General features: G+C 27.8%; 2 protein-coding genes across 2 annotated transcripts; one reads left to right on the forward strand and one right to left on the reverse strand.

The window, feature by feature from the left end:
- Nucleotides 1–8,887: 8,887 nt before the first annotated feature.
- On the forward strand, nt 8,888–10,537 carry LOC124942492. The gene is made up of 4 exons (XM_047483011.1): nt 8,888–9,127; nt 9,204–9,286; nt 10,229–10,284; nt 10,355–10,537. Exons 1-4 carry the CDS (start codon nt 8,956–8,958, stop codon nt 10,431–10,433), a joined length of 390 nt encoding a protein of 129 aa, XP_047338967.1. The 5' UTR covers nt 8,888–8,955; the 3' UTR covers nt 10,434–10,537.
- Nucleotides 10,538–12,140: 1,603 nt separating this feature from the next.
- Nucleotides 12,141–23,768, reverse strand: LOC124941325 (extra-large guanine nucleotide-binding protein 3-like). Its single transcript, XM_047481626.1, has 8 exons — nt 22,673–23,768; nt 22,457–22,594; nt 21,785–21,889; nt 21,511–21,696; nt 20,910–21,087; nt 15,747–15,991; nt 13,868–14,037; nt 12,141–13,067 (listed from the first exon to the last, which is right to left on the reverse strand). The coding sequence occupies exons 1-8, from the start codon at nt 23,666–23,668 to the stop codon at nt 12,470–12,472; spliced, it is 2,616 nt and encodes an 871-aa protein (XP_047337582.1). The 5' UTR covers nt 23,669–23,768; the 3' UTR covers nt 12,141–12,469.
- Between the last annotated feature and the right edge of the window lie 2,607 nt (nt 23,769–26,375).

Here is a 26,375-nt window from a genome sequence, read left to right on the forward strand (position 1 = left end):
TTGAGTTCTATCTCCGCTCCATTTTTAAATAGTTTTCCGAGGGTTGTTACTTAGTTTTATATAAACTCACTTGCAGGTATGCCCTTCTAAATAATTTTGTACAATTATTTACACAATCTAAACTTATCCTTGTTTAGGACCCCTTGACTACTAATTAAAGGAAATAAATGTTATAAGTGAATTTATCATAGCCAGACTTTGTTTATTTTAATAAAAACAAACCGTCCTTAGGCGGGCGTAAAGAACATAGCGCGAAAGCCCTTTTCCGAACGTTATCAAACAATGAACTCCTTTATAGAAACTCTAGTATAAATATGTTTGTACACGTATAATTTTATTGATTTTCATCAAATAATTTGGCGACTCTGATTTCAAATAAATAATTTTTTTAATTAATTATATCTAATTGATATAAACCGGGTTCTGGTTAAATTATTATTTAACTCCCTAGATTATTGAATTTTGAACAAGAATTAATTATTTTTACATAATTAATTTCTAGCGCTCCAGGTATTGTGAAAATCATTAAAAAACTAAATATTTTATTTTAAAAGATGTTTGTCACGCAAACTAAGGTTGAAAAGCATCGAACCTCGAGCCTCCCCGTGATATTCTCCCCGTATTACCACGCGTCCACAACACATGCTAAGTTACGGAAGGGGAGCGATTCCTAGGGGTTACAAATTTAAAATATTATTTGTTTGAAATATATGATTTTTATTTTTAAAATCAATAAAAAGGTATATGCGTACAAACGTATTTTTTACCCTAGTTCTGTTTGGTTCTTAGTTTGGTGATACTCGGGAAAGGGTTTTCACGCTTTATACTTCATACCCGTTTTAAAAACGGTCTCTACTTTATAAAATCTTGACTTTTAAAAATTGGTTGTATAACGTTTTATTTAAACCAATTATTCTTTGAGTCCTAGACATGCATAAGTTTTTGTGTATTTGATATTGTAACAACAATATTTAAATGTTGGTACATTTTGTTGATGGTGATGGTTAGGGAGGAATATATACTTGAAGAATGTCAGTATAAAAGACATTAGGGTATAAAAATAAATCACAAGCGAGCCTTTATCAAATTATTATTTTTTGGAAATATTCCAAAAGTATTTTGAAAACATTTTCTATTTTTTTGAAATTTTTAGAAAATGGTTTGAAATCCCAAAATTACAAAAAATAATTTTGGAAATTGAAAAACGCAACCAAACAGACCATAGGACCGGTGTCCTCACTCTTGGGTTTTCATCGATCGAGATCTATAACCCTCGGTTCTGGGTTGGGGATCCTCGATCGGGGTTAGAATTCTCGGTTGGGTGCTAAAGCCTCCTGATCCTAAGGTTAAAATCCTCGGTCGGACTCTTCAGTCTTTGGTTCGAAAATCCTCGGTCGGATGTCAAAAAATTTTGGTTAGACCACTTAGTCCTAACTAAAATTCCTCGGTCGAACCTCTCGGTCCTAGCTGAAATTTTTCGTTGGATCTCTCAGTCCTGACTGAAATTCCTCAGTCCTTGCCAGAATTTATCGGTCGACCCTCTCGATCCTAGCCAGAATTTCTCAGTCGGACATGTCGGTCCTCAAGAACATCAAAATTGCAGGTTTTGCAATTTTGATTGAGGCTTGGATTCTTTGATCCAAGGGTCTGGGTAGATTCACAAAGCTCTCATGAACCCATCATCTCAAGGTTCGATTCGACCTGGATGATGTTTGATATCTTCAAAATAGTTTGAAGACCAAAATTGGGTTTTTGTTTTTTTTTTTTGCTATAATGAAGTGTAAGGAGCTTAACAGAAGCTTCTTTTTTTACATATGATTGATTGGTACCAAACATGAACATTAGTTGTTCATTTGGACCAATTCAATAACTTAACATTTTCATTTTTTATAAAAAATTTGGTTTTAATCAAACATGATCGGAATGGATCAAAATAGGTTCCCAACATCATTAGAAACATGTTGGGAAGCTTTTGGGGCTGTTGTTCTTGAGGATTAGCTCAAGAATAGAAAACCCGATTTTGAATTTTTCAAATTTAAATTTGGCGTTTTTTAATTTAGATCGATTGATTGTGTTTGGCTTCAACAGAAAGCTCACAAATGATCCTTAGATCGTTTCCCAATCAAGAAATCGATTAACAATGCAGTATACCCAAATGTCAAAATTGAAATGTAAAAATTCTAATTCAAACTGGTAATTCGATATAGCGGATGGTTGAAAGCTTACTAAGGATAGGAGAACACTCCTAAGACTTTATGGAAACTTTGGGGATGCTATGATCCAAGCTTTGATATCTTTTATAAAATTTCCAAAAAATCCAAAAGCTTTGAAGCTTTGATGACAAATTTATGAAATTTCTTGATTCAGGACTTGAGTGTGGATCTCTTTCCTTCAGATTCATCAAGGTAGGCTAGTTATAACATCCTTAAGTCGGTTGATCGATAAAGTGGGCTTCAATTAGTCAAACACCCATAATGTTATTTTGGTTGTTCTTTTGACCAATTGTCCGCGTTGCCATCATGGCGATCGTAGGTCTAAGTGAAATGATCAATGAAGTAGGGTGATCATTTCACTTTTCGAATGAGGCTAAATGATCAAGAAATGGCAGAGTTCCATCTTTAAAAAATTAAAGATGGCTGATGTTTTTATCCTTCTAGCGTCACGACGAAGACGAAGATCCAAGAATGAAACGACATCGTTTCTGGCGAAAAGGCGGACACGGGACACTCCATTGGCGTTTCGTCTTTGTTCTATCTACGGCGGAGCATTCCTTCGTGTTTTGTGTTTCAGTTAACGACATTGGACGCGCGTTAGATGATCGTGTGATGTGTGGATGCACCCTTCTTCGTTGTAGTAGGCGATGTGAGCGACTCTTGAGCGTTGATTGAAAATACAGGGCCTATATGAAGGTTGTAGCTCCGGTTGCGGTGATCCTCCGGGATTTCAGCTACACTAAATTACATATTTGTTTTTTTAAACCTTGAGGGTTTATTTGAAATTGATTTTTTTTTACCTTTTTTGTTTGGTTTTTAAAATTTTTTAAATATAAAAAAAAATTAAAAAAAAATATGATATATATTTTTCTAATTTATTTAATTTTTGTATACTTTTAAGTTAAATAAATAATTTATTTGGACGAAATTGATACAACATCCATCATAAATGATTTATTTTAATTTCTTTTAATTTTTTTAAAATTAATTTGAGATAAATTTTGTATAACATTAATCTCAAATTATTATTTATTTTCCTTTCTTGACAATAATTTATCCAATTAATTTGTTTAATTTAAGCTTTGGCCTTGGTTTAATTATTTTAAATTTATTTATTCAAAATAATTATTTTAAAATTTATAAATTAGGGTAGATTTTTTTAGTCTTTACAAAAATAAATATATTTTTAATATAAAAATAAATATATAATTTTTTTTAACTATTTAATATGTTCAATTTAATTTAGATATTACCCATTTAAAATATAAAATTAAAAAATAAATAATTCTTAAATATTTTAAATCAATATAATTAATATATATTTTTTTAATTTTAAATTAAAAACAAATCTTATTAATCAAAATAAAAATTAATTTATACATTAATTTCAAACAAATATAAAATCCAAATATTAATTATGTTTATTTTTATTTTTATTTTTATTCTTTGTTTTTAAAATTTTAATATTTATAATATATATATATATATACCAATATATTGTTTTTTATTTTTAAAATATATAATATTTAGTTTTGATATAATTTTCTCTTCTATTTCATTAAATAAAATATTATAAATTATTATTATTTTTTATTAATTAAAATTTTCATTTCCAAAATTACTTATTATTTTTATTAAAATTAAATAATTTAATATTTTAGTTTTTTGAAGATGTAAATGTTTTAAAAAAGATTATTTGTAATATAAATAAATTTAAAACTTTTTTTATAAAATGATAAAAAAATATATTTTAATGTTATTTAACTAATATATTTATTAGTGTTTATTAACTAATATATTTATTAGTTTTTATTAAAAAATTTCTTTAAATATAGTAAAATATTTTAGATTTAAAAATCTAATAAAATATGATAATTTTATATATATAAAAATGACAGCTTTTTAAATAATTTCATAAAAATTAATTTTCACTTCTTTATAACAATATTAATTAAATTAACTAATTAATTAATAATAAAAAATATAAAACTCTGTTTAAATAAAATATTGTTGCAAAATATTAAAACTAATATTTAAAATTTATTACCTTTATTTTATATATGATTTTATAGATAACAGTTTTAAATATTTATTAATTTTAGAATTTTTATTTATTTAATTATTTGAATATATTTATCAAAATAATAAGATATAATAAAGTTGAATTTATGTATTTTCTTTTATTTAATTTGTTTTTTTATTTTCTAAGAAAATAATATATATATATATATATATATATATATATATATATATATATATATATATATATATATATATATATATATATATATATATATATATATATATATATCAATTCATATAAAATAAATTTTAATTAAAAATTAAAATAAAGTTGATGAAATTGTTATAAAATACAGAAAACAAAGTTGTGTTAAAATTCATAATTAAAATTAAAATATTAAAAAATATATATATTTAAAAATATCTCACTTACATACAAATATTTTAAATATAATAAGAAAACTAAACTTATAATAAATAAAGTATTCAAAAAAATACATTTTAAATATTTTTATTCAAATCATTCTATTTTATTTTTCAATTTCTTTTTTTTCTTTTTTATTAAAATACTTTAAAATTTTGTTTATAACAAATATTTTTAAAATATAAATAAATATAATATTTTTTATCTTTAACTAATATATTTATTATTTTTTATTAATTTATGTTAGTTTATTTATTTAACAATCCCTAAAGTGCTTTTAAGATTTTATATTAAAGTAAATATCTATTTTTGTTTATTTTATTCTTAATGTTTATAAATATTTTGCACTTCTTTATAGTTTTATAAATATAAAATTTATTTACTGCAATTTTATCATTATTTTTATTATTTAAATAACTTTGTTTCATTTTATTAACAATTTAATTAAAATTTATTAGAAATAAGTTAATCATTATTATCATAAATATTTTAAATTTTATTATAAATTTTATTTCAAAATTTTATTTACTAGTTTTAATATAATTTAAATATTTTTTATTATTAAAAATAAAAAATTTAATTTTTTTGTTTAAAAACATATGTTTAAAATATAAATAAATAAAATATTTTTTTATATTTATCTAATATATTTATTAGTTTTTATTAAATTATTAAATAAAAAAATTATTAATTTAGATTATAAAAAACTAATAAAATAAAATTATAAATTTTATATAAAAAATAATAAATTCTGATTTTTGATAAAAATATCAAATATACAGATTTTCAAATAACTATTTGTTATTTGTGTATTCTTTTTGTTTTTCAATTTGTATATTCTTTTTGTTTTTTGATTAATTTTAATTGATTTTATGGGAAAGAAGAGGAAACAAATAGAAATATATATGTTAAATCATTTTTTATAATATTTTTCAATTTTTCTATTTTTATTTTAAATGATATTTTCATCAGTTTGAATTTAATAATAAACCTTATATATTTTAAGAAATTAATCAATAAATTTCAAAAAAGTGATATTTTTTTCAATTTTTATTTTAAATATTATTTTCTTCAATTTGAAATTAATAATAAATTTAGAGTTTACTTTAAATTCTAGAAGTTAAATTATAAAATATTAATTATATATTATTATATTATTTATATATATATAATTAAGTATTTTATATTTACCCAATTTTAAATATTTATTTAAATATAAAATTAATTATAAAATAATAATAATAAATTATATTATAAAAAATTATATTTACAAAATTGATTATATTTTTATTTAAATAAATAATAAATATTTTATTTATAATTATAAATTTATTTTTTTTTAAGTAAAATCGTAAAATCGAAATTATTTATTGTTAATTTCTCTTAAATCGTAAAATTGTAAAATTATAATAGTTAACTCGATATTTTATAACATTGGTCTTAATCATATACCCGTGAATTTCATTACAAAGACCATAATATTATCTAAGATTTAAGAATAACAAAATCATATACCCGTGAAAGCGTTTAAGTTAATGAAACATAACAACGCAATTTTTTAACATGACAACGTTATTTTGAGAACATGACATAATCGTCTTAAGATAATGAAACTTAAAAACTTAAAAAAAAAATTCAATATGTAAGACAATTGAACATACATATTGTCATTTTCTAAATCAAATGTTTATATTTTTTATTTCAATTTAATATATATTACATCCCAGTTTAATAAATATGATATTTCGGTCTAAAAAATATAACATTCTAATTTAATACAATATTACAACGTAGTTTTGAGAACATGACAACGTTGTTTTGAGAACATGACATAAGATCATCTCCAATCCACCTGCAAACTCATCTCCATAATAGGTTTTAGACATCCAACCCACCTAAAAACTCAACTGCATTTTGAGTTTTTCTGCAAATTCTCTCTCCTCTAAACCCAAATTTGCAGGAACACTTTTCACATACTCAAAAGTTTTCAAAACTTTCATTTCATTCCTTTTAGTTTGTTTCTAATTAATTTACATAACTTATTTATATTTTAATTTGTTTACATATTTTATTTATTTATATTTTAATTTATTTATATTTTACTTTATTTATATGTTAAATTCATGATAATTTTTTTTTAATTTGTTTATATGATTAACTTATATTTATATTTATTTATATTTATATTATATATTTTTTAAGTATTATAAATTTATAATAATAAATAATATTAATAAAAAATAATAAATAATAAAAACAATTTTAATCATTCATTAATTTGTTTATATGGTGATAAATGAAAACATTCGATTTCAAGATTTCATATCTCGGTATGAAAATATAAGAAATAAAGAAGCCCACATTAAACTTCGTAATGCATTAATTGATCATTTGTGAGAGGAATACACCAATTCCGAGAATTGATAAATCGTCTATTTTATGTATGGAAATTATGTTTTAATAGGTTTGTTTTTTTGTATTTTTTTTGTTTGTGAAATGTAATTTGTATTTATTTAATAATGTTTAATTTTTTTTTATGCAGTTGTATAAATAATTGATTTATAATTAGAATTTAAAAGTAATTAATAAGTTGTTGTAAAGTTATGGTTCAATTTGTAATTTTAGATAAATATATAGATAATATTGAAAAAAAATAAAAATTATTATAAAAAGGAGTATTCTGATAATATTCTTTTGAGTTTAAGTTTGAGTTTAAGTTTTTGGGTTGGAGATGAATTACTGTTTGATGAGATGTTTACTGTATTTTGGGTTTGAGAATAAGTATTTGGGTTGGAGATGGCATAAGCTCTTTAAGCTAATGAAACTTAAAAATTTTAAAAAAAAAACTTCAATATGTTTAATGCAAGACAATTGAACATACATATTGTCAATTTCTAAATCAAATGTCTACGTTTCTTATTTTAGTTTAATAAACATGACATTCTAATTTAATAAATATGACATTCCAGTTTAAGAAACATAGCATTCAGTTTAATAAACATGACATTTCAATTTAATACAACATGACATTTCAGTTTAAAGAACATGACAACACTGTTTTGAGAAAATGACAACGATGTTTTGTGTATAGCATAAAAGTCTTAAACTAATGAAACATAAAAACTTAAAAAAAAAAAAAAAAAAAAAAAAAAAACAATTTCAATACATTTAATGCTAGACAATGAAACATACATATTGTCAATTTCTAAATCAAATGTCTACGTTACTTATTTTAGTTTAATAAAATGACATTTCAATTTAAGAAACATGACAACGCAGTTTTGCTAGCATGACAGCGTTGTTTTAAGAACACGACAACGCTGTTTTAAGAACATGAAAACGATGTTTTGAGAACATGACATGAACGTTTCCAGTTTAAGCAACTTTATAACTTATATAAACACTTTTAAATCCTTTTCAGAAATTTCTAAATTAAATGTCTACATTTCTTAAATTTATTGAACAACACGATAATCTGACATACCTGTTAATGTATTTAGTTTGCTTCCTGCACTAGATCCAGTAGATCCCGAAAACTACAGAGAAAGAGAAAAAAAAATCAAAAGAGACGCTAACTATTTTTTATAATATTTTATTATTTTTTAAAAAAAAAAAATTGTGTGGCACTCCACCTATCATTTTTCTAAAATAAAATAGACGTATACTCAACATGGGAAGTATAAGTATAGTTGTGCTAGGAATTTTATGTATTTAAAAAAATATTATTAATATTAAATTTATAAATTATTTATTTCAATGAAAATAAAATCCATCTTACTGATATTAGTCTAATTTTCTATTATATTATTTATTCAGTAAAAGCTAATATATATTTTTTAATTTGTATTATTTTGTAATTATCCTCCCTCTTACAAGAATTTATAATTTGCAATTCCTAATTAACCCATTTTTATATTAACTTTAACTTTTATTTAATAAGTCCTATTTTAACATTAAAATTAACTAATTAAAAAAGAGTGCAAAACTTATCAAGGTACTCACCAATAGTTTCCATCAAAAATAAATTCTTAAGTTATATAAAAAAGATTATTAATAACAAAATAAATTAAAATAAGAATAGAGTTAAATAATTAATATATTTATATAATCAAGTCAATTTAATAAATAGAATTAAAAAATAGATAAAAGAAAATAGAGTCAGCAGTATAGTAAAGGTGAGGATGACAGATGGTGTTAATCTGAAAGAGCCTTCTTCCATCTTCATTGTTAAGAAAAAGATCAAAATTCAATCTTCAAATACACATAGAAAGAAAGAAAGCTTAATCATACATAGATATGGCTTTGCAATGGATGATACTCGGTTACATCTTGGCAGCGGAGGCTGCCGTAGCGATTCTTCTAACTTTACCGTCGCCTAAACTCGTCAAATCTCGTGTTGTTTCATTGGTTTCGCTAATCCTTCAACCTGCTATGTTCATCATTCCCTTTGCCGCTTTCCAGCTTCTGGGTCTGTTTCTTTCTTAAATTTTGATTTGGGTTTTCTTATTGATTGATGCTTTATTGATTCTTCTTTCATTTTCTAGATATCTACTGGAAAAATGAACATCGATTGATGTGCTCTGGAGAGTCATGCACAACAGCTGAAAGGGATCGCTACGAGAAATCGGTAATTCAATTAACCTCCTTCCATCCTTCATCCTCTAGATTGAACAATCGATTACAATCGATTAGGTTTTGATGCTAGACCTATTAGATGCCTAAGTACCCATTACTCTAGCATGAACTTGTAGGCTTTATTTTCACTTGCCATGAAAAATATTGAACAATTTGAGTTTTCTGTTCAATACCCATCAAGTGTATATATATGCTTCTTGGATACCTTTGAAGAGTGAATAAGAAAAATCTGGTCTGTTTCACTGGTTGGTACTTAGTAGTAACATCAAATGGATCTAGAGAACAAACATTATAATACATAAGATCAAATGTAAGGCTCATGGACATTAGTCAATGTTGTTCTTACCTTCATAGGTACCTTTTGGGCCCGGGTTATGTCGACTCAATGGTTTGGTTTGCTATTTGTAGTATATTTTCCTCATGGGTAACTATACCCGGGTTCAGGGCATTACAGGTGGTATATAAGAATGGTTTAGTGTTTCCTTTCTTATTGTTTGAACTTTTCTTGCTTATTTGGTTCTTTTTCAGTCATATAGTTTAAGTTTATATCTTAAACAAGAACTAGAATATTTGATAGGATTTGGGATTAGGGGTTTGGAAATTGATTAAGGTTCTATTCAACGGATATTGGTGAAAGTAACCATTTTCGTAGTAGTTTCAATCTTTAGTGTTGAAAGTTGTCCGGTCAGGTTCGATTCTGATTGAAAGCACGAGATTGAAACAAATAAAAATGAAGGTAATTAGTATAATACAGTCATGATTGATCCTAAACAATTGTGGTTTTGTGTTTCATTTGGTGTATCTTTGCAAATTGCTCATTCTCCCCATAAACGATATCATCAGTAGCATTGACTTTCTAGAATCTGTGTTTTGATGTTCTTTCAAAACTGTTCATGAGATATACCGATCTCTGAAATTGTGATGTCAAATACAGATATACAAGGCTCAAAGGAACGTTCTTCTAAGTGCTGCAGCTTGTCTTTTATACTGGTATGTGTTGTTTTGTGATGTGGAAAGCTTTATTTTGGCAATTTGATTCTAAAAGTTGTTTTATTTGTAGGTGTATTTATCGAATTTGTATGTACAATAAGGAGATTGAAAATTTGGAGGAAGTTGAGAAGAGGATCAAGGATGAGTGAATGAATAGAAACAATAAAGAGTAGACCCAAAAGAGTTGTTCATTTCCTAATCTTTTTATGATTTTGCTAAACTGTTTATGTACTTGAGAGATCTTTTATGCGATGCAGATTTAGAAATCTTGTAAGGGTTTTTTAAATATTCTAACTTTGTTTTTTTTTTGAAAAGTGAGATGATTTTTGAATTAGTTTGACATCTTAAACTAGGTAGAAAACAAATCAAATTGGCACAATTTATGGGGTACACTTGCCAATTTATTTCACTTTGGCCTATTAAAAATCAGTGTTACATGAGTCAGATACATAACCTCTCCATATATTTGGTTTAAAATATTAAAGTTCAAGTATTAAATAGTTTAGTTAAAAATTGAACCTCAATAACAAAAAACAGAAATTTTGAGACTCATGTTCAAGTTTAAACCTCAAATTATTATTTTTAAATAGATATATGGGGATCCACCTAATAGGTATTTGGGGGCTTCAAGTAGACAATTTTCGGTTATTTGGGGGTTTGAATTTTAAAATGAGTTATTTTATTATAAAAAATATACATAGGTTCAATAAAATCTCGAAAGTTTGACTTATAAAATTTTATAATTTTAGATAAATTTTAATTAATTTTAAATAGTTAAATTATTATAATTTTAAATATTGGATAATCAAATTTTACTAGAATATAAATAATATTGATTTTACGATTTTATGTTAAAAAAACAGATTTATATTTATAAATTAAAAAGAATTATTATTTATTCAAATAAATTAGTTAATATAATTAATTTTGTAAATATAATTCTTTTATAATCTTATTTACTTATTATTTTTATATTTAAATATATAATTTTTTTAAATTGGTTAGCTATAAAATAATTAATTATATATATAAATAATATTTTTTCAAATTAAAGTTTTACAATTTCATTACGAGTTTAAAACTGTACCGATTTTACATAAACTCTCAATTATTTTTATCGTTTAGTACTCTCTTTCTTTGTCTTTTAAGATACTGCAAAATAATAGGTCTTCTAAATTCATTAAGTTTTATAAATACTACAATAGTTAGTAAATTATACTATTAAACAAAATTAAGTGAAGTAAACTGACATTGTCAAACTTGAATCATTTTGGGTGTAGAAAATTTTGTTCATATTTAAATATGAAAATAATAAATTTATTTTTAATAAAAAAAAGATAAATTATAATTAGGTACATAAAGAGATTAAAAAATATATATATATATATAAAGTTCAAAAAATTCTTTTAGTCACATGTTTCTATTTCATAACATTTATAATCCATATCAATTTTTACAATGAAGTTTTATTTTCTATTTCATAACATTAATAATTATCACCTTAACTTAAAAGCGTTCTTTTATATATTTTTTTATTAGATAATCAATAAAGTTTAAATACTTTTGTATATAAATATAAATTATTTGTAACTAGTAAAAGACAATGGAGATAAAAATAAAAAGTCATTCATAACATTAATAATAATAATAATAAATAGTAGAGGTAATTGTTGTAAGGATGTTATGAAATGTATTTAAAAGGACAATTTGAATGACCCTAGATCAAACAAGACCTTAAAATTTGCATCTTGACCAATCAAGAAAAGAAATCAGCACCTCTTCCCACTAAACTACCTAGTGGATAAAATAAAATGGAATCACTAACACATAAGTAATGATGGGTTTTAGGGGAAATAGAAAAAGAAAAAAAGAAATTTATTGAGGAGTTTTGTTTCACTAAAAAAAAAACAATAATGTATATAGTTAGTTAATTCTTGTCCCTATGGACAAACCAAACAAATCTCTCCATTCTCCAAAAAAAACAAAAACAAAAACAAAACAATCTTAACCCACCATTTTACAAACAGTGAGATCAAATAATGCCGACTTCTTCTTCTTCTTCATCTCCCCCATCCCAAAATAAATGGTCAAATCTATGATAAGCATAAAAGAAAGAGAGAGGTTTCAACTTACAGAGAGTTCATCATATCCTCCATTTATGTACACAAGTCTGTCCCAATTGCTTTCATTCCTGCCTAATATAAGGTGATGAACTGATTTCTGTACTATAAATAGAATCATCTCCTCCTCCACTCCCCATCAAATTATCATCTTTTCCTTCATCCCATTTCACAACTTCCCTTATATACTTCAATGCCTCATCCACCGAAGCTCTCTCCCTAGCTTTCGTCTGCCAAACGAAAAGCTTCCTTCCTCCCGTTAGATAACTGTATAGCTCCTTGAATTTTACAGCCATGTAATAATAAGCTTGGTTTGCAAGCTGAGAGTTATTGCTATGTGGTTTCAACGGGTTGAAATCCTTGAACCATTCGCACACTGTGATTGGGACTCTGTTCACTTTCTCTTCGAATGAATCGTACTTGTTTAGTACTAGCACGATCAGTGTGTTGCCGAAACTTGGGTGTTTTACTAGATTTTCAAATAAGTCTCGGCTCGCTAGTAATTTGTTTTGGAGAGGAACTGTTGTTGTTCCTTGTGGGGCCCACATCTGATCGTAGTCGCTTAGTGACACGCAGAAGACTATTACTCTTACGTCCTCGAACATTTGTAACCATTTGCAACCTTCTAGTAGTCCTTTCGAGTTTAATCGAATTAACTGGTACCTGGGGAAGGAGGAGGGTATTCATTTTTCTTATTAGTTTCAGCACTAGAAAGGAAATCAATGGGTAGGTCGTTATGTTGATCATATGATCCAGAAAGATCTATAATTGTTCTTTGACAAAAATCATAATGATTTCAAAAATAGTCTAAATCATGATCCAAGTAAAAAAATAAAGTATTCTCTATACCAAGTGAAGCAAAAATCTAACATTCGATCATGGTCTAAAAAATCTTTTGTGTACCAAATGAAGCAACAAAATTAACATTATAATCTAAATCATGAGGATCCAAATAAATCTTATACCAAACCAAAAACAAAATCACTTTTAATTTAAACTTTGGATCATGATTGTGATATGTTAGTTTCCTTTTTTGAGTTAATCAAATTAACTAGTACCTGGGGGAGCAATGTTATTTATTTCAGCACTAGAAAGGAAATCATTTGGAAAGTGTATTTAAATTGGGCTGTTTTGTAAACAATTTTTTGGCATGTTATCATAATCCATAAAAATCAACATTTGTTATCTTTGACAAGAAGAAGAAAAACAATATTCTCTATACCAAATCAAACATAAATCAATAAGTTGGATCATGCTCTAGAAATAATTTGTATACCAAAATTAACATTATAATATGGATCTTGATGTTCTAGAAAAAAAATTATAACTAAACCAAAAAAAATCACTTTCATTTCAAGTTTGGTGATTTTCCAATGGATTATAATTGTGACAAAATACTAGATTTCAAATAGGCTTAATGAATTATTAATTATAATTTCAAATAATATGTAGCACTTTGATACCTGGTTAAAGGAAGTTGGCTTTCAAAGTTTTCATTGAATACTTCGGACATTGGGCTGTGGTCATCGAATGAAAATTCAATGAAAGAAAGGCCATGACTGGGAGTGACTCCTTCCGCGTATAATATGTCCTTCTCTGAAGGTTCATAGTCATTGCTTGATATTTCAACAGCCTGTTCAGAAAATAGACATTGGTCAGATATGCAGCAGGCAAACAATAAATTGGGAGATGATTCATTCATACCCTTCACCAAATAATAATGGTTGAAGGAGCTTTAATAACAATCATATACTGTACAAGAAAAAGGCAAAGAAAATACAACAGATTGAATAACCTTCTGGAACTTATCTATATAAGAAATATCATATATTAACAGAATACACAACTTGAAGGTCTTCAGTTCATTGAGTTAGGTCTTGTTTGATGTGTGTTATTTGAGATTAATTCCGAATAACCAACTATCCAATAAACAATATACTCATCAATCACATCAAATCATCCAAAATATTCTTAGTTAAAAAAAGAAAAATCATTATATATTTATACCTTTAATGGCTTTTTTACCCAAATAACCTAATTTTCAACAACCCACATCAAGGTTATTTTAAAATAACCACTTTGTTATTCAAATAACCCTAGATCAAACAAGTCCTAAGAACAATGTGAGAATCAACAAATGTAAAAGAGAGTTAATCGGGCCTTATAAAATCAATGCAGAAGTGAGACAAAATCTAGACAGCGAGGATTCACTTCCAGATCACAAATTCAGGAAACAAGTAAAATAAAATAACAGAAAAAGGAGACTGGATGTGTGTATGAACGGAGTATGAAACTACTAACTGAGTTCCTTCGGAATCCCAATTGGCAATGTGATATATCAGAGAGCTCTTATACCTAACCAAAAACATAATAAAGTCAAGATCCATATAGACTTTTCCCACCATAAGGCCAGCCTATTGTCACACTTTTACAGTACAGGCAGCCTAATATAAAAAGTGTGAATATTGAATAGATAATTCATATTTAATAGTTAATTATAAGCAGTTCAAAGTAGTTATGCTAGTAGTTTACTAGTTAATTAGTTAGTTATTAGTAGTCATTTTCAATTATGATAAGTAGTATAAATAAGTAATTGTAATATGGATAATGATATGTTGAATTGTTATTGAATGAACTTGAATAGTTTCTCTTCTCATCTAGGCCTTTCAGACATTCTTCTGGCCTCTCATCCCCGTTCTTCTAACTTTTCATCTATACTTTATGACAATTCTAACAATTATAGTTTGGTATCTGTTTTGGTATGTTGTTTTATCAACTTGCTAAGAATACAATTAATAGTACATTTGGCATAACCACTTGCTAAAAATTTGGATCACAATCCAAAAAAAATCACCTTTTGGCCTAGTGTTCCAAATGTGGTGAAATGTCATAAAGGACTTTATTTTTATTCCTTATCCTCCAACGTAATAATCAATATATAGTAAGGGTAAAATGGTAAAAATCTGAATAGAAAAAATCAATTTCTACTAAATGAAGTTTCATCCAATTCAATCACGTTTTCCATACCAGATGCAAAAAGAGAACCATTTTCACGACTTTTCAATGTGATTGTAATGGAGATCCTGAAAAAATACCAATTTTCAAATAAACTCAATTGTATCACATACGATGCTGGCCATAGGTTGATTGTGATCGAAGGAGAAACTAATTACTATGTTTCATCAAAATGTACAGGATGAGGAGCAGCCAATCAAAAATACACATCCACTTAGACACTTTAGAACAATCCAACAAGAAAAGCAACACAGGCTAATAAAAGAGAAGACAAATAAGTGGGAAATATAAAATGAATCTTAGAAAATAAATTTGTTATCCGCTTACTTGATCTAAGAAATATTTGGAAACATCTGGAAGGTTATGAAGCTCCTCTCTTCTCTTATACGTTTCCTGAATGGCAGTATCCTTCCATATCTCGTCCACAACTGGAGCATATTCACGTGTGGCAGCTGGAAAGAACGCATCCATGTCTCCAGTGGCCATGATATTCAGTAACCAGTCAGAGAAATGTTTCAACCTTGAGTTGATGGAATAGACACATAACTCACTTTTACTGCCACTTGTTTCACCTGAAAATATTTCACAATTGGTTAATGTATAATTATGAAGCCAAAGATGCAAACAACTTCAGGAAATGGAACAGGAGAAGATTTGTGATGCAAACACTAAAGAGTCAATCAAGACAATGAAGAAAATGTTAGAACTCATTCTAATTATTTTAAGGGTTCTTCATTTGGAATTGACAAACGCACAAACAAGCAGTAAAAGCATTAGGAACACTCATACAAATAGAAGCTATTTTATTTTATGTTTTGCTCTTTCTAATAGAAGCTATAGAATATATATATATATATATATATTAAAAAAAAGTAATATAGTCCCTATATAACAAGATATGAATGGGTTGTTTTGTTACCAAACTTGTTTTCATGTTGAATTATGATATGAACAATCTACATTTATTATGCTTGTCAAAAATCACAATGATTTAAAAAATAATCTGACGTGATCAAGAAAAAATCTCAATACCAAATGAAGCAAAAAATTACATTATTATTTGGATCATAATAATAAAATAATTTGTATACCAAATGAAGCAACAACAATTACACTATAATATGTATTATCAATAAAAAAAAAATCAATTCAATTTTAACTTTGGTGATTTGGTTAAGTGTGTTTGCGGGCTATGTGTTGAACCCCCTTGTGGCCACATTTTTAATTCCCAAAAAAACATTCTATGGACGCTCATTTACAGGTAGTAGAAAAAATAAAAGGCCATCACAAGTCCAATTCAACAAAGAGACCAGCAGTTTTTCCAACTACAAATTACATTAATCACTGGCTACAAACCATGGGCAATTTCGGATACCCACACAAATAACAGAAGAAAGGAGATGTCTAGACTTAAACAAAGAGTTGAAATAATAAAGGTAACACCATTCAGCTTTTACAGAAGGAGATGGAAATATAATGAAAACAGGTTGAAAAGAAAAAGGTGGTTAGTCCTTAAACCTTTTTTTCGAGCACGGTCATAACATGACTGGGATTCTCTTTTGAGGAAAACACCAAAGTTGTTAGACTATTCTCTAAGGCTATGTTTGAATAGGAATTAGACTTTTTCTCTAAGGCTGTGTTTATTCAGGTATAATTTGAATTAATAAATTCCAATTATACAAGAATTGGTTTAAAGAATGAGATAACATATACGACAACCAGTTGAAAAGAAAAAGGTGGTTAGTACTGAATTCTCCCTTTTCGAGCACGACCATCGCATGACTAGGATACATTTGAATAGGAATAATTTGAATTTGAAATGGAATTGAAATTAAATTCCATTTATATGAGAATTGGTTACATAACGAGATGACATATAACAAAAACAGGTTAAGAAAAAGGTGGTTAGTCCCTAATCCTCCCTTTTCGAGGACGGAGATCACATGACTAGGATTCTCTTAAGAGGAAATCACCAAGGTTGCTAGACTTTTCTCTAAGGCTGTGTTTGATAGGTATAATTTGAATTAGATTTTAAATTCCAATTATATGAGTTTTGGTTTAAAGAACATGATATCATATACGACAACTGGTTGAAAAGAAAAAGGTGGTTAGTCCCTAATCCTTCCTTTTCGAGCAAGGACATCACATGACTAGGATTCTCTTTTGAGGAAATCACCAAGGTTGTTAGACTTTTCTCTAAGGCTTCTCTAAGGCTGTGTTTGAATAGGTATAATTTGAATTAGATTTTAATTTCCAATTATATGAGAATTGGTTTAAAGAACGAGATAACATATAAGACAACCGATTGAAAAGAAAAAAATTGTTAGTTCCTAATCCTCCCTTTTCGAGCACGGACATCACATGACTAGGATTCTCTTTTGAGGAAATCACCAAAGTTGCTAGACTTTTCTCTAAGGTTACGTGTGAATAGGTATAATTTGAATTGGAATTAGAACTATAATTTAAATTCCAATTATATGATAATTGATTACAGAACGAGATGACATATAACAATTAACCCGTTGAAAAGAAAAAAAGGTGGTTAATCCCTAATCCTTCCTTTTCGAGCACATTGATCACATGACTAGGATTCTCTTTTGAGGAAATCACCAAGGTTTCTAGACTTTTCTCTAAGGCTGTGTTTGAATAGGTATAGTTTGAATTAGATTTTAAATTCCAATTATATGAGGATTGGTTTAAAGAACGAGATAACATATACGACAACTGGTTTAAAAGAAAAAGGTGATTAGTCCATAATCCTCCCTTTTTCAGCACAGCCATCACATGATTAGGATTCTTATTTGAGGAAATCACCAAAGTTGCTAGACTTTTCTCTAAGGCTAAGTTTGAATTGGAATTAAAATTTAAATTCCAATTATATGAGAACTGGTTACAGAACGAGATGACATATAATAGAAACCGGTTGAAAAGAAAAAAGTGGTTAGTCCTTAATCCTCCTTTTTTGAGCACGGACGTCACATGACTAGGATTATCTTTTGTGGAAATTATCAAGGTTGATAGACTTTTCTCTAAGGTTGTGTTTGAATAGGTATAATTTGAATTTGAATTTAAATTCCAATTATATGTGAATTGGTTTAAAGAACGAGATAACATATACGACAACCGGTTGAGAAAAAGGGATTAGTCCCTAATCTTTCCTTTCCGAGCACGGCCATCACATAACTAGGATTATCTTTTAAGGAAATCATCAAGGTTGATAGACTTTTCTCTAAGGTTGTGTTTGAATAGGTATCATTTTAATTTTAATTCCAATTATATGTGAATTGGTTTAAAGAACGAGATAACATATACGACAACCGGTTGAAAAAAAAGGGATTAGTCCCTAATCTTTCCTTTCCGAGCACGGCCATCACATAACTAGGATTCTCTTTAAAGGAAATCACCAAAGTTGCTAGACTTTTCTCCAAGCCTACGTTTTGAATAGGTAATTTAAAATGGAATTAGAGTTTAAATAACTTTAACATCTATTCCATTTACGGTTTTGGGGTGAATATTAAAGAAAGGTGGAATGAAATTTATTGTCAAAAAATCCTTAAAAAATAATAGAGAAAGAGAAAATAAGTATGATTATGTTGATTAATATTGAGCTTGATCAAAGAAAAAAAAACATTATAAAGTAAGGGTACTCGGGGATTGTGTAGTTAAAAAGAAAGTGACCCAACTCAACAAATAATTTGGACTTGCCTTTTAAAATTCAAGATCTTTAATTTTTCTGATAAATACAAGAAGTTGATGGATAATACTATTTTTTCAGGGTTTAATAACTTATAGTGCAGGGTATGTAACATTGGAGTCGGCCGAGTTGATTGTAATCATTTTGCTTATTAAAAAGGTGAATTTTTATAGCATAAAAATGAGTGAACTCGAAATGCGTTCACAAATACTAGCAAAATGAAAAGAAAGTATAGGAAAGTCAAAAGAAAACCAAAAAACACAATTAGATCCCAATCAACTCAAAGATATCTCATCTTGTGCAGGTCCCTTTTCAATTGTAGCAAAAGAGTGGAGAAAAATATCATTTATCCTTTCATTCCATTCTCTATACATTGTACTGGTATGATACAATGTTCTGTTCCAACACCAATGTTACCTTACACTATTAAGTTATTGTAGAAGACATTTAAGTTATTGTAGAAATTGTAATGGGGAAATGTCAAAACTCAATAACCTTTAATATCTAAGGTAATGTCACAAACATCAAAGCAGAATAGGTCTAGACATAAAGACAAGAACATTTCACAATACATATGATGTGTCACTTTGCCTTGCATCATTTAAAAATGTGTGCACTATGGGGATATGTGCACATAGGCTCATGAATATCATGTTTCTATACAACAATGACAAAGCTTCATGCAATATTATCAACAATTGATTCATTTCTAAGGAATTGTGCTTCAATAAGGGCTTGTTTGATGTGGATTATTTGGATTAAATCAAAATAAAACAATATCACATCAGCAGTCACTTCTTCCATCAAATCATCAACTAGAATACACAAAATAATCTTACCTTATTCATTATAACATTTTAGAATAGTAAATACTAAAGATATTGTGGTCATTTGACCCAAATAAAACACTTTTTCATCAAACAAGATTTTTCGAAAAAATCAACTTGTTTTGAAATAAACCCAGAACAAACAAGCCCCAATCTTCCCCTCCCAAAGGCATAATTCTTTCATTCGGTAGTGTTGTTGAGTTTGTGGTATTTCTTTTCAGAGAACATGCTACCATTTCTTAATCAAAGATGTCTATTGATTCTAGAAACTCCCTATTCATTGACCTATTTTTTCCAGTGCAATAAAGACAATTTCGATAATATTATATGGTAATTATGAAGTTATAAACTGATTAAGCAGGTTGAAACAATTCGTTGCAGTTTGTCTCATGATATTGACTGAGAATAGAGAAAATGTGAAGCTACATAACATTTATTTGCAATAGTGTAACACCATTTGCTACAAATATAGCTAGCTGTAGGAGTTTCTCACCTCTAATTCCTCTCTGGGACAGGAAAAAACTCGCATGTTACATTAAGTTTAGTGCTAGACACAAGGAAGAACTATAACATACAACAAACTAAACCAACTAAGAAGCAACAATATCTAAGTAGAAGCAGGTTAAATGGAGTCCAACACTTAAGGGCAAGTTAAACTCCTAAAATATTTTAATACCTCTTAAGGCAATGCCTTAGATTCCTGTTATTGAAAACAAGTCATTTATAATACTTCAATGCCAAATATAAAGTATAATTTTCCTGATCATATCACTATATGCATTCATCCAAATGCCCAAATGGGGTAAAGATGAGGTTTCTGATATGATTTATGAAGACAAACTACCTTCTTTTATCTCAGTTTCAACTAAACAATCATGCAGAAACAATATCATGTGACTGGTAGGAAAAGAAAGGGAGCTATTTTCAGGTCTCAAACAATGTGCAATGTTGATAATACAAGACTTAAACCTGGACCAGAATTTTCAGCATCCACAGTAGTTGCTTTTTGCATTTCCAAAGCCTCGTCTTCAAAACGCTCTCTCCCTTCAAGAATAACACTTAAGTATTTGTACATGTTACTTTGGATCATAAGCTTAATGTTATGCAACTCTTCAGTGCTGAACTTGATATCATATAAAAATTTGGCCTGTTCAAGTAAAGATGTAAGCTTGTCATTCACTTGAATATATATTTTTACAAATATTCTATCACCCCAATTCATTGATAATTTTGTCATGCATAATAAGAGAAAAATATTTCCTGATAATACAAAATCAAGACGAGCAATCACAATCTTGGATGTATATACTCTTCACTCATTGAATTAAACTTAATTTAGTACGATCAAAATGATAAATGTGACTCATACAAATTCATTTACTTAGTGCCTTAAACACCAGAATTACTTCCACTAATGGCACACTAGAATAATATTCATATACATATAAAAAGAGACCACAACTATCATGTCCAGACCCAAGTAATAAAATATAATACTATACATCTGGCTCTAAATTTGGATGAAGTGAATTTGTCTGACATGCTTAACATTTCATAATATCAGATGTACCTGCTTGAAGATTGTGCTTGTCCCACAACCCTCTAATCCAGTCAGTAGGACTTTATAAGTCCTTCCATGGTCCAGATGGTCTGGCAGAGACCTTCCGGAATATGCCGTTGGATCTTCTTTTGGCAAAACTGGATTTGTTGGTGGCACAGGCAACGATAATAATGAACTAAAGAAACGAGTAGATGCCTGCCTAGCAAAAACCAATTAGAAGCATTTTAAATTACCGTTCAATAAGATATGAAGAAACTATATTTGTGATGGATGGTGATAGAACCTTGCTCCATATGTTTCCCTTTATGTTGTTTTGACCTTCTTCCTCATAGGATCCATCATCGTACACCCAAAAATGGGTATCCCTAGGGCACTGTACTTTTGCCAACTGAAATATAAATTATAAAGATGAGTACTCATTACTAACGGGAACATAACTTGTAAAGTCTAGTCACTTGAAATTGGAAGCAACTGTTTAGTATCTCAAAACTTGTTAAACCCTGATGGGCTTGGGTTCAACCCCATTAACCCACCATCAATACGTAGAAAATATAAGAGTAACTTTGAATTTTCAATTTAACACGGTTGCATACATCGGTTCTTACAACAGTCAATAAACATAGTAACCAAACCTATTAACCAAGTTGCTTTGAACTCCTATTAATGATCAACTATGATAATAAAGCAAATCCCATGAATGATCAGCTCTTTTCACTATATGACAACAGTTATTCATCCTAAATGAAAGAATCTTAACAATACTGTTACCAAGTTGCCATCCATAACTGGATGCAGAAAATGGAATTTACTCTAGACATTAAGATAAATGCCAGAAATGACATCTTACAGCTAAAAGGCACATACAGAACAATCATGGCACATGGATAAGAAAAAATAAAACTAGGTTCTCTTTCAGTTGAAGTAAGAACGGGCCAGGAGTTGAAGCACACTCTACCTTAAGAACTCTCAGCTCAGTTTTCGTGATTTCACGGCCATTTATGAAGACTTTTGTGTTCCCGTTGCTTGAATCAGTTCGCAATTTACCTCCAACATTTAACTTTGAAGTTATAATCCTATCAGGCTTCTCTCCTTCCTGAAAATATAAAACTGATGATCAAGAAAGCAATTTGCTAATAACAATCTCAAAACATAACAATGTTCTGTAATTTACCTTTCCCCAAAGTCCAGAATCTTTGTCATACCAGTACCTCCCAGGTTTCAGCTTTTGAGGGGGATTTTGACATCCCAATATTTCACCCAACTCTTCCTGGCGCAGCTGTCTGCCATTCACGAAAAGTTGCTCAGGTCTCAACTGATTTGCAGGACATTCCCTTTCCGCCTTCATAATCAACTGAACTTCCAAAGTACTACAGACTTTCGACAACATCCTAGAACATTTCCCCAAACTAGAACGCCTTGACTCATCTATCGGAAGACCAATGCAGGGCACACACTTCCTCCCCTCCGGCATTGATCCCATAGCTTTAAGCACGCAATTGTTACAATATCTAGCATCACACACAATGCAAACCTCCCTTTCTCTTAACCTACTTGGTCTCTGACACCTACTGCAAGTTCCAGACCTTCTCTGCAGCCAATTCTCTCTTTTCCTAACTGCAATCGGCGAAGCTACAGAGTCTGTTACACTCGACCGCGGCGACGAAACATCTCCATCCTCTTCTCCATCCTCCTCATCCCTATCTGTATCAAATGTCACTATATGCGCTCGTCTTCCTTCCTGATTCCCAATCGGATCAACAGTAGGCGAACCTAACCTATCCTCTTCTTCCGCTTCTTCCGCTTCTTCGCGGCCACCTCTTGAATCTAGATCCTCGGTTCTGAAATCATTCGTCTGACTAACAACGGAACCACCTCCATTTCTAACACGAGACGACTGAGGAACCTTATTCGGGAAAGAAATCGGTACGGCAACAGGAACAAGAGAAGGAAAATCAGAACCTGAAACGATCGAAGCAGTCTGGATGGAAACTGATTCGAATTCGATCGGATCAACGCGAGGAACAGTGTAGGAAACCGGAGGTCCATCATATTCAACGGCGATTGAGTAATCAAGATGTTCTTCATCAGGTAAAGGAGCTCCGACCGGTAACATTCTACGAAGAGCTTCTTCCCATCTCTTTGCAGCTTCAACTTCCCAAGTCGACATAATCAAACAGAGAGAGGAAATCTACAAAAGGAAGTCAACATGAAAGGTAACTAAAAGAGAAAGTGAAAGTTTGTTATAGTGAGAGAAAGAGAGAGAAACTTGCTTATGGTCAAGTTGATTTGAATTGTGATTCTCTCTCTTCTTTCTATTATCTCCGGCGGCCGGAAAAAGTTAACGGCGGCGGAGGGAATGACGTCAGGTTTTGTGTATTACTGATGATGTTGCCGTTAAATCACGCGTCAGCTTGTTTGACCGGCTATCTGACAAATATTTCAGGGGGTTGTTTGGTAATAGTAAAATAATAATTTGTTTGGTCTAAATTCTTTTATGAAGAAAGGGAGTTTGGTCTAAATTATTGTTTTTTTTCATTTAATAATATTATTTGACTTTGATTATTCTTAAATTATAATTTATTTTACTGACTTATAATATTATATTTTTATATAACAGTTTTTAAAAACACTCAAAAGACTTTAATGTTTGTACAAATTATTTTTTATGGTTTGTGTCCGGTATATATTTTTAAAATGGTTGAAAAAATAAATATTATTAAATTTATTAATATATATATATAATTAAATTATTTAATTAAAAAAATTATATTTAATGTCTAAATTCGAGCTGAATTTCAAATAGGGTAAGGACTTGTTTGATGAATGAATTATTAGGATAAAATCTAATTTTTATCTCAAAACTTAACCATTACATCATCAATCTAATCTATTTATTTATCTCTTAAAATATTAAAATTATCCTTTACATTTTTTAATATAAATTAATTATTAAATAAAAATTTAGAAAAATAAAAAATATTTTGGTTAAAAATAAATAAAACCATGTTTTTCCTACTTTTAATAAAAAAAACAAAAAAAAAAACAGACAAAACCAAAAAACCACCTCCTCAAACAAGGCTTTAGGTTATTCGGGATGTAGTGATTATTGAAGATTTTCATGTTTTTTTTTAAATATATATGTTACAATAATTTTTTTAAAATCTACTTTTTATGATTAAAAGTTAAAATATTATTTATTTTTTAAGATAAATTAATTTTATATAATTAAATAAATTTGGATAATTTTAATAATTAAATTATTGAAGTGATTGATGAAATAATGGTTGAGTTTTAAAATAAAATTTTGAAAAACTCAAAAAAAAAACTAACTACTTCATCAAACTAGTCCTAATAAAATATTTTAACTAAAATAAGTATAATACAGATCATAAAATAACAAGTATTGTTTAAAGGAATAGAAGTCTTACAAGTTCAATTAATATTGAGAATATTTTTAATGAAATGAAAGGACATGTTTAATTTACATTAACAATGTTTTGAATGAAATAAATGAACATAGGTGTGTAGTATCATACTAGCTAGCTTATTTAATGAATAAATCATATTTTTTTTAAAATATATATATATAATAGTCTAAAATCCCATTGTGTGATTTTCAAAGTTAGAGGACTTGTTTGAGTAATTGGCTTGATTGGAGGGTTTGATTGGATATTTATATTTAATTGTGGGACTCAATTAAAACAATTGGAAGAATTAGGAGGCACTTAAAACAAATGTATGTGAAAACAATCAATTAAGAATCCAAAATGTAGGAGTTTTATTCCAAGGGTTTTTATTTTATTTTAATTAAAGAGTTATTTTGATTAGTAAGATGAGAAAAAGTCACTTATATAATGAAGCTTGTAAGTTTAGTGGTAAATGGTAAAATTTTGTGAATATGTCCTTTTATTAGGTAAATAAACTATGATTATGAATAAGGCCTCGTGAAAGAGTGGTTAATAGATTGTTTTTTTTGGGTTTTTTCTAAAAAAATATTGTTTATTAAAATTAAGAAAAAAAATGGTTTTTAAATTTTGTTTTTACCAAATTATATTTTCTCTATATTTTTATTTAATAATTAATCTATATTAAAAATTAAATGATAATTTTGATATTTAAATTGATAAAATGATTATTAGATATTTAATATGATACTTGAATTTTGGGATAAAAACTTTGTTTTATCTCAATAATCAAAATCAAATAAACCCTTAGGGTAACGTAAAATCTGAAATAATTGTATTTAAAAATAAAATTCTCTAATATAATAAAATTAATAAGTTCATATTATCAACTGTAATAAATATCTTGGATCAAATTACTTGAATCCAACTAAATCATAGAATGAGATATTTTATTCATTAAATATTGTCCACAATGAATTGAAGAAATCCACTATAAAGGCATTAAAGAAAAAGTCATAATATATATAATCCATGACAGATTTCTTATAAAAAAATATACAATACTTATTAAATAAGTTAATAAAACTCATTTATTTTAATAGTAATTTGTTTGGTAAATAAATGATAAATGTCACCAAATTAATTGTGAGAAAAGTTATGAACTTAAGTGCGTATGATCCGTTTTTTTATTATTTTTTATATAAAAAAAATATTTTATCATTTTGACCATCAAATTTCTTATTTTATCAACTAAAATATTAAAATATTATATTTATTTATTTATTAAATTTATATTTTAAATACAAACCAACATTTTAGTAATTAAACCAATTAAAACTCAAATAATTTGTTTTTTTAATCAATATATTATTTAGAAAGAAAATAATCCAAAAAAAAGAACCCTAAAAATCAAGATCAAATAAGTTCATAGATGCTGTCCAAAATACCTAATAATCTAGCCAAATATAA

The sequence above is a fragment of the Impatiens glandulifera genome, chromosome 6, assembly GCF_907164915.1.
Source record: "Impatiens glandulifera chromosome 6, dImpGla2.1, whole genome shotgun sequence".
In the NCBI taxonomy this organism is placed as follows: Eukaryota; Viridiplantae; Streptophyta; class Magnoliopsida; order Ericales; family Balsaminaceae; genus Impatiens; species Impatiens glandulifera.

Bases quoted from the DNA above. Each gene is read 5' to 3' on its own strand.
- LOC124942492 (XM_047483011.1), top strand. From the start codon at position 8,956: ATGGCTTTGCAATGGATGATACTCGGTTACATCTTGGCAGCGGAGGCT. The intron at 9,128-9,203 runs GTCTGTTTCTTT...TTCATTTTCTAG, and splicing joins TGCCGCTTTCCAGCTTCTGG to ATATCTACTGGAAAAATGAA. The intron at 9,287-10,228 runs GTAATTCAATTA...TGTCAAATACAG, and splicing joins GGGATCGCTACGAGAAATCG to ATATACAAGGCTCAAAGGAA.
- LOC124941325 (XM_047481626.1), bottom strand. From the start codon at position 23,668: ATGTCGACTTGGGAAGTTGAAGCTGCAAAGAGATGGGAAGAAGCTCTT. The intron at 21,890-22,456 runs GTAGAGTGTGCT...TTTATATTTCAG, and splicing joins CTGAGCTGAGAGTTCTTAAG to TTGGCAAAAGTACAGTGCCC. The intron at 21,088-21,510 runs GTACATCTGATA...TTACTTGAACAG, and splicing joins CAAGCACAATCTTCAAGCAG to GCCAAATTTTTATATGATAT.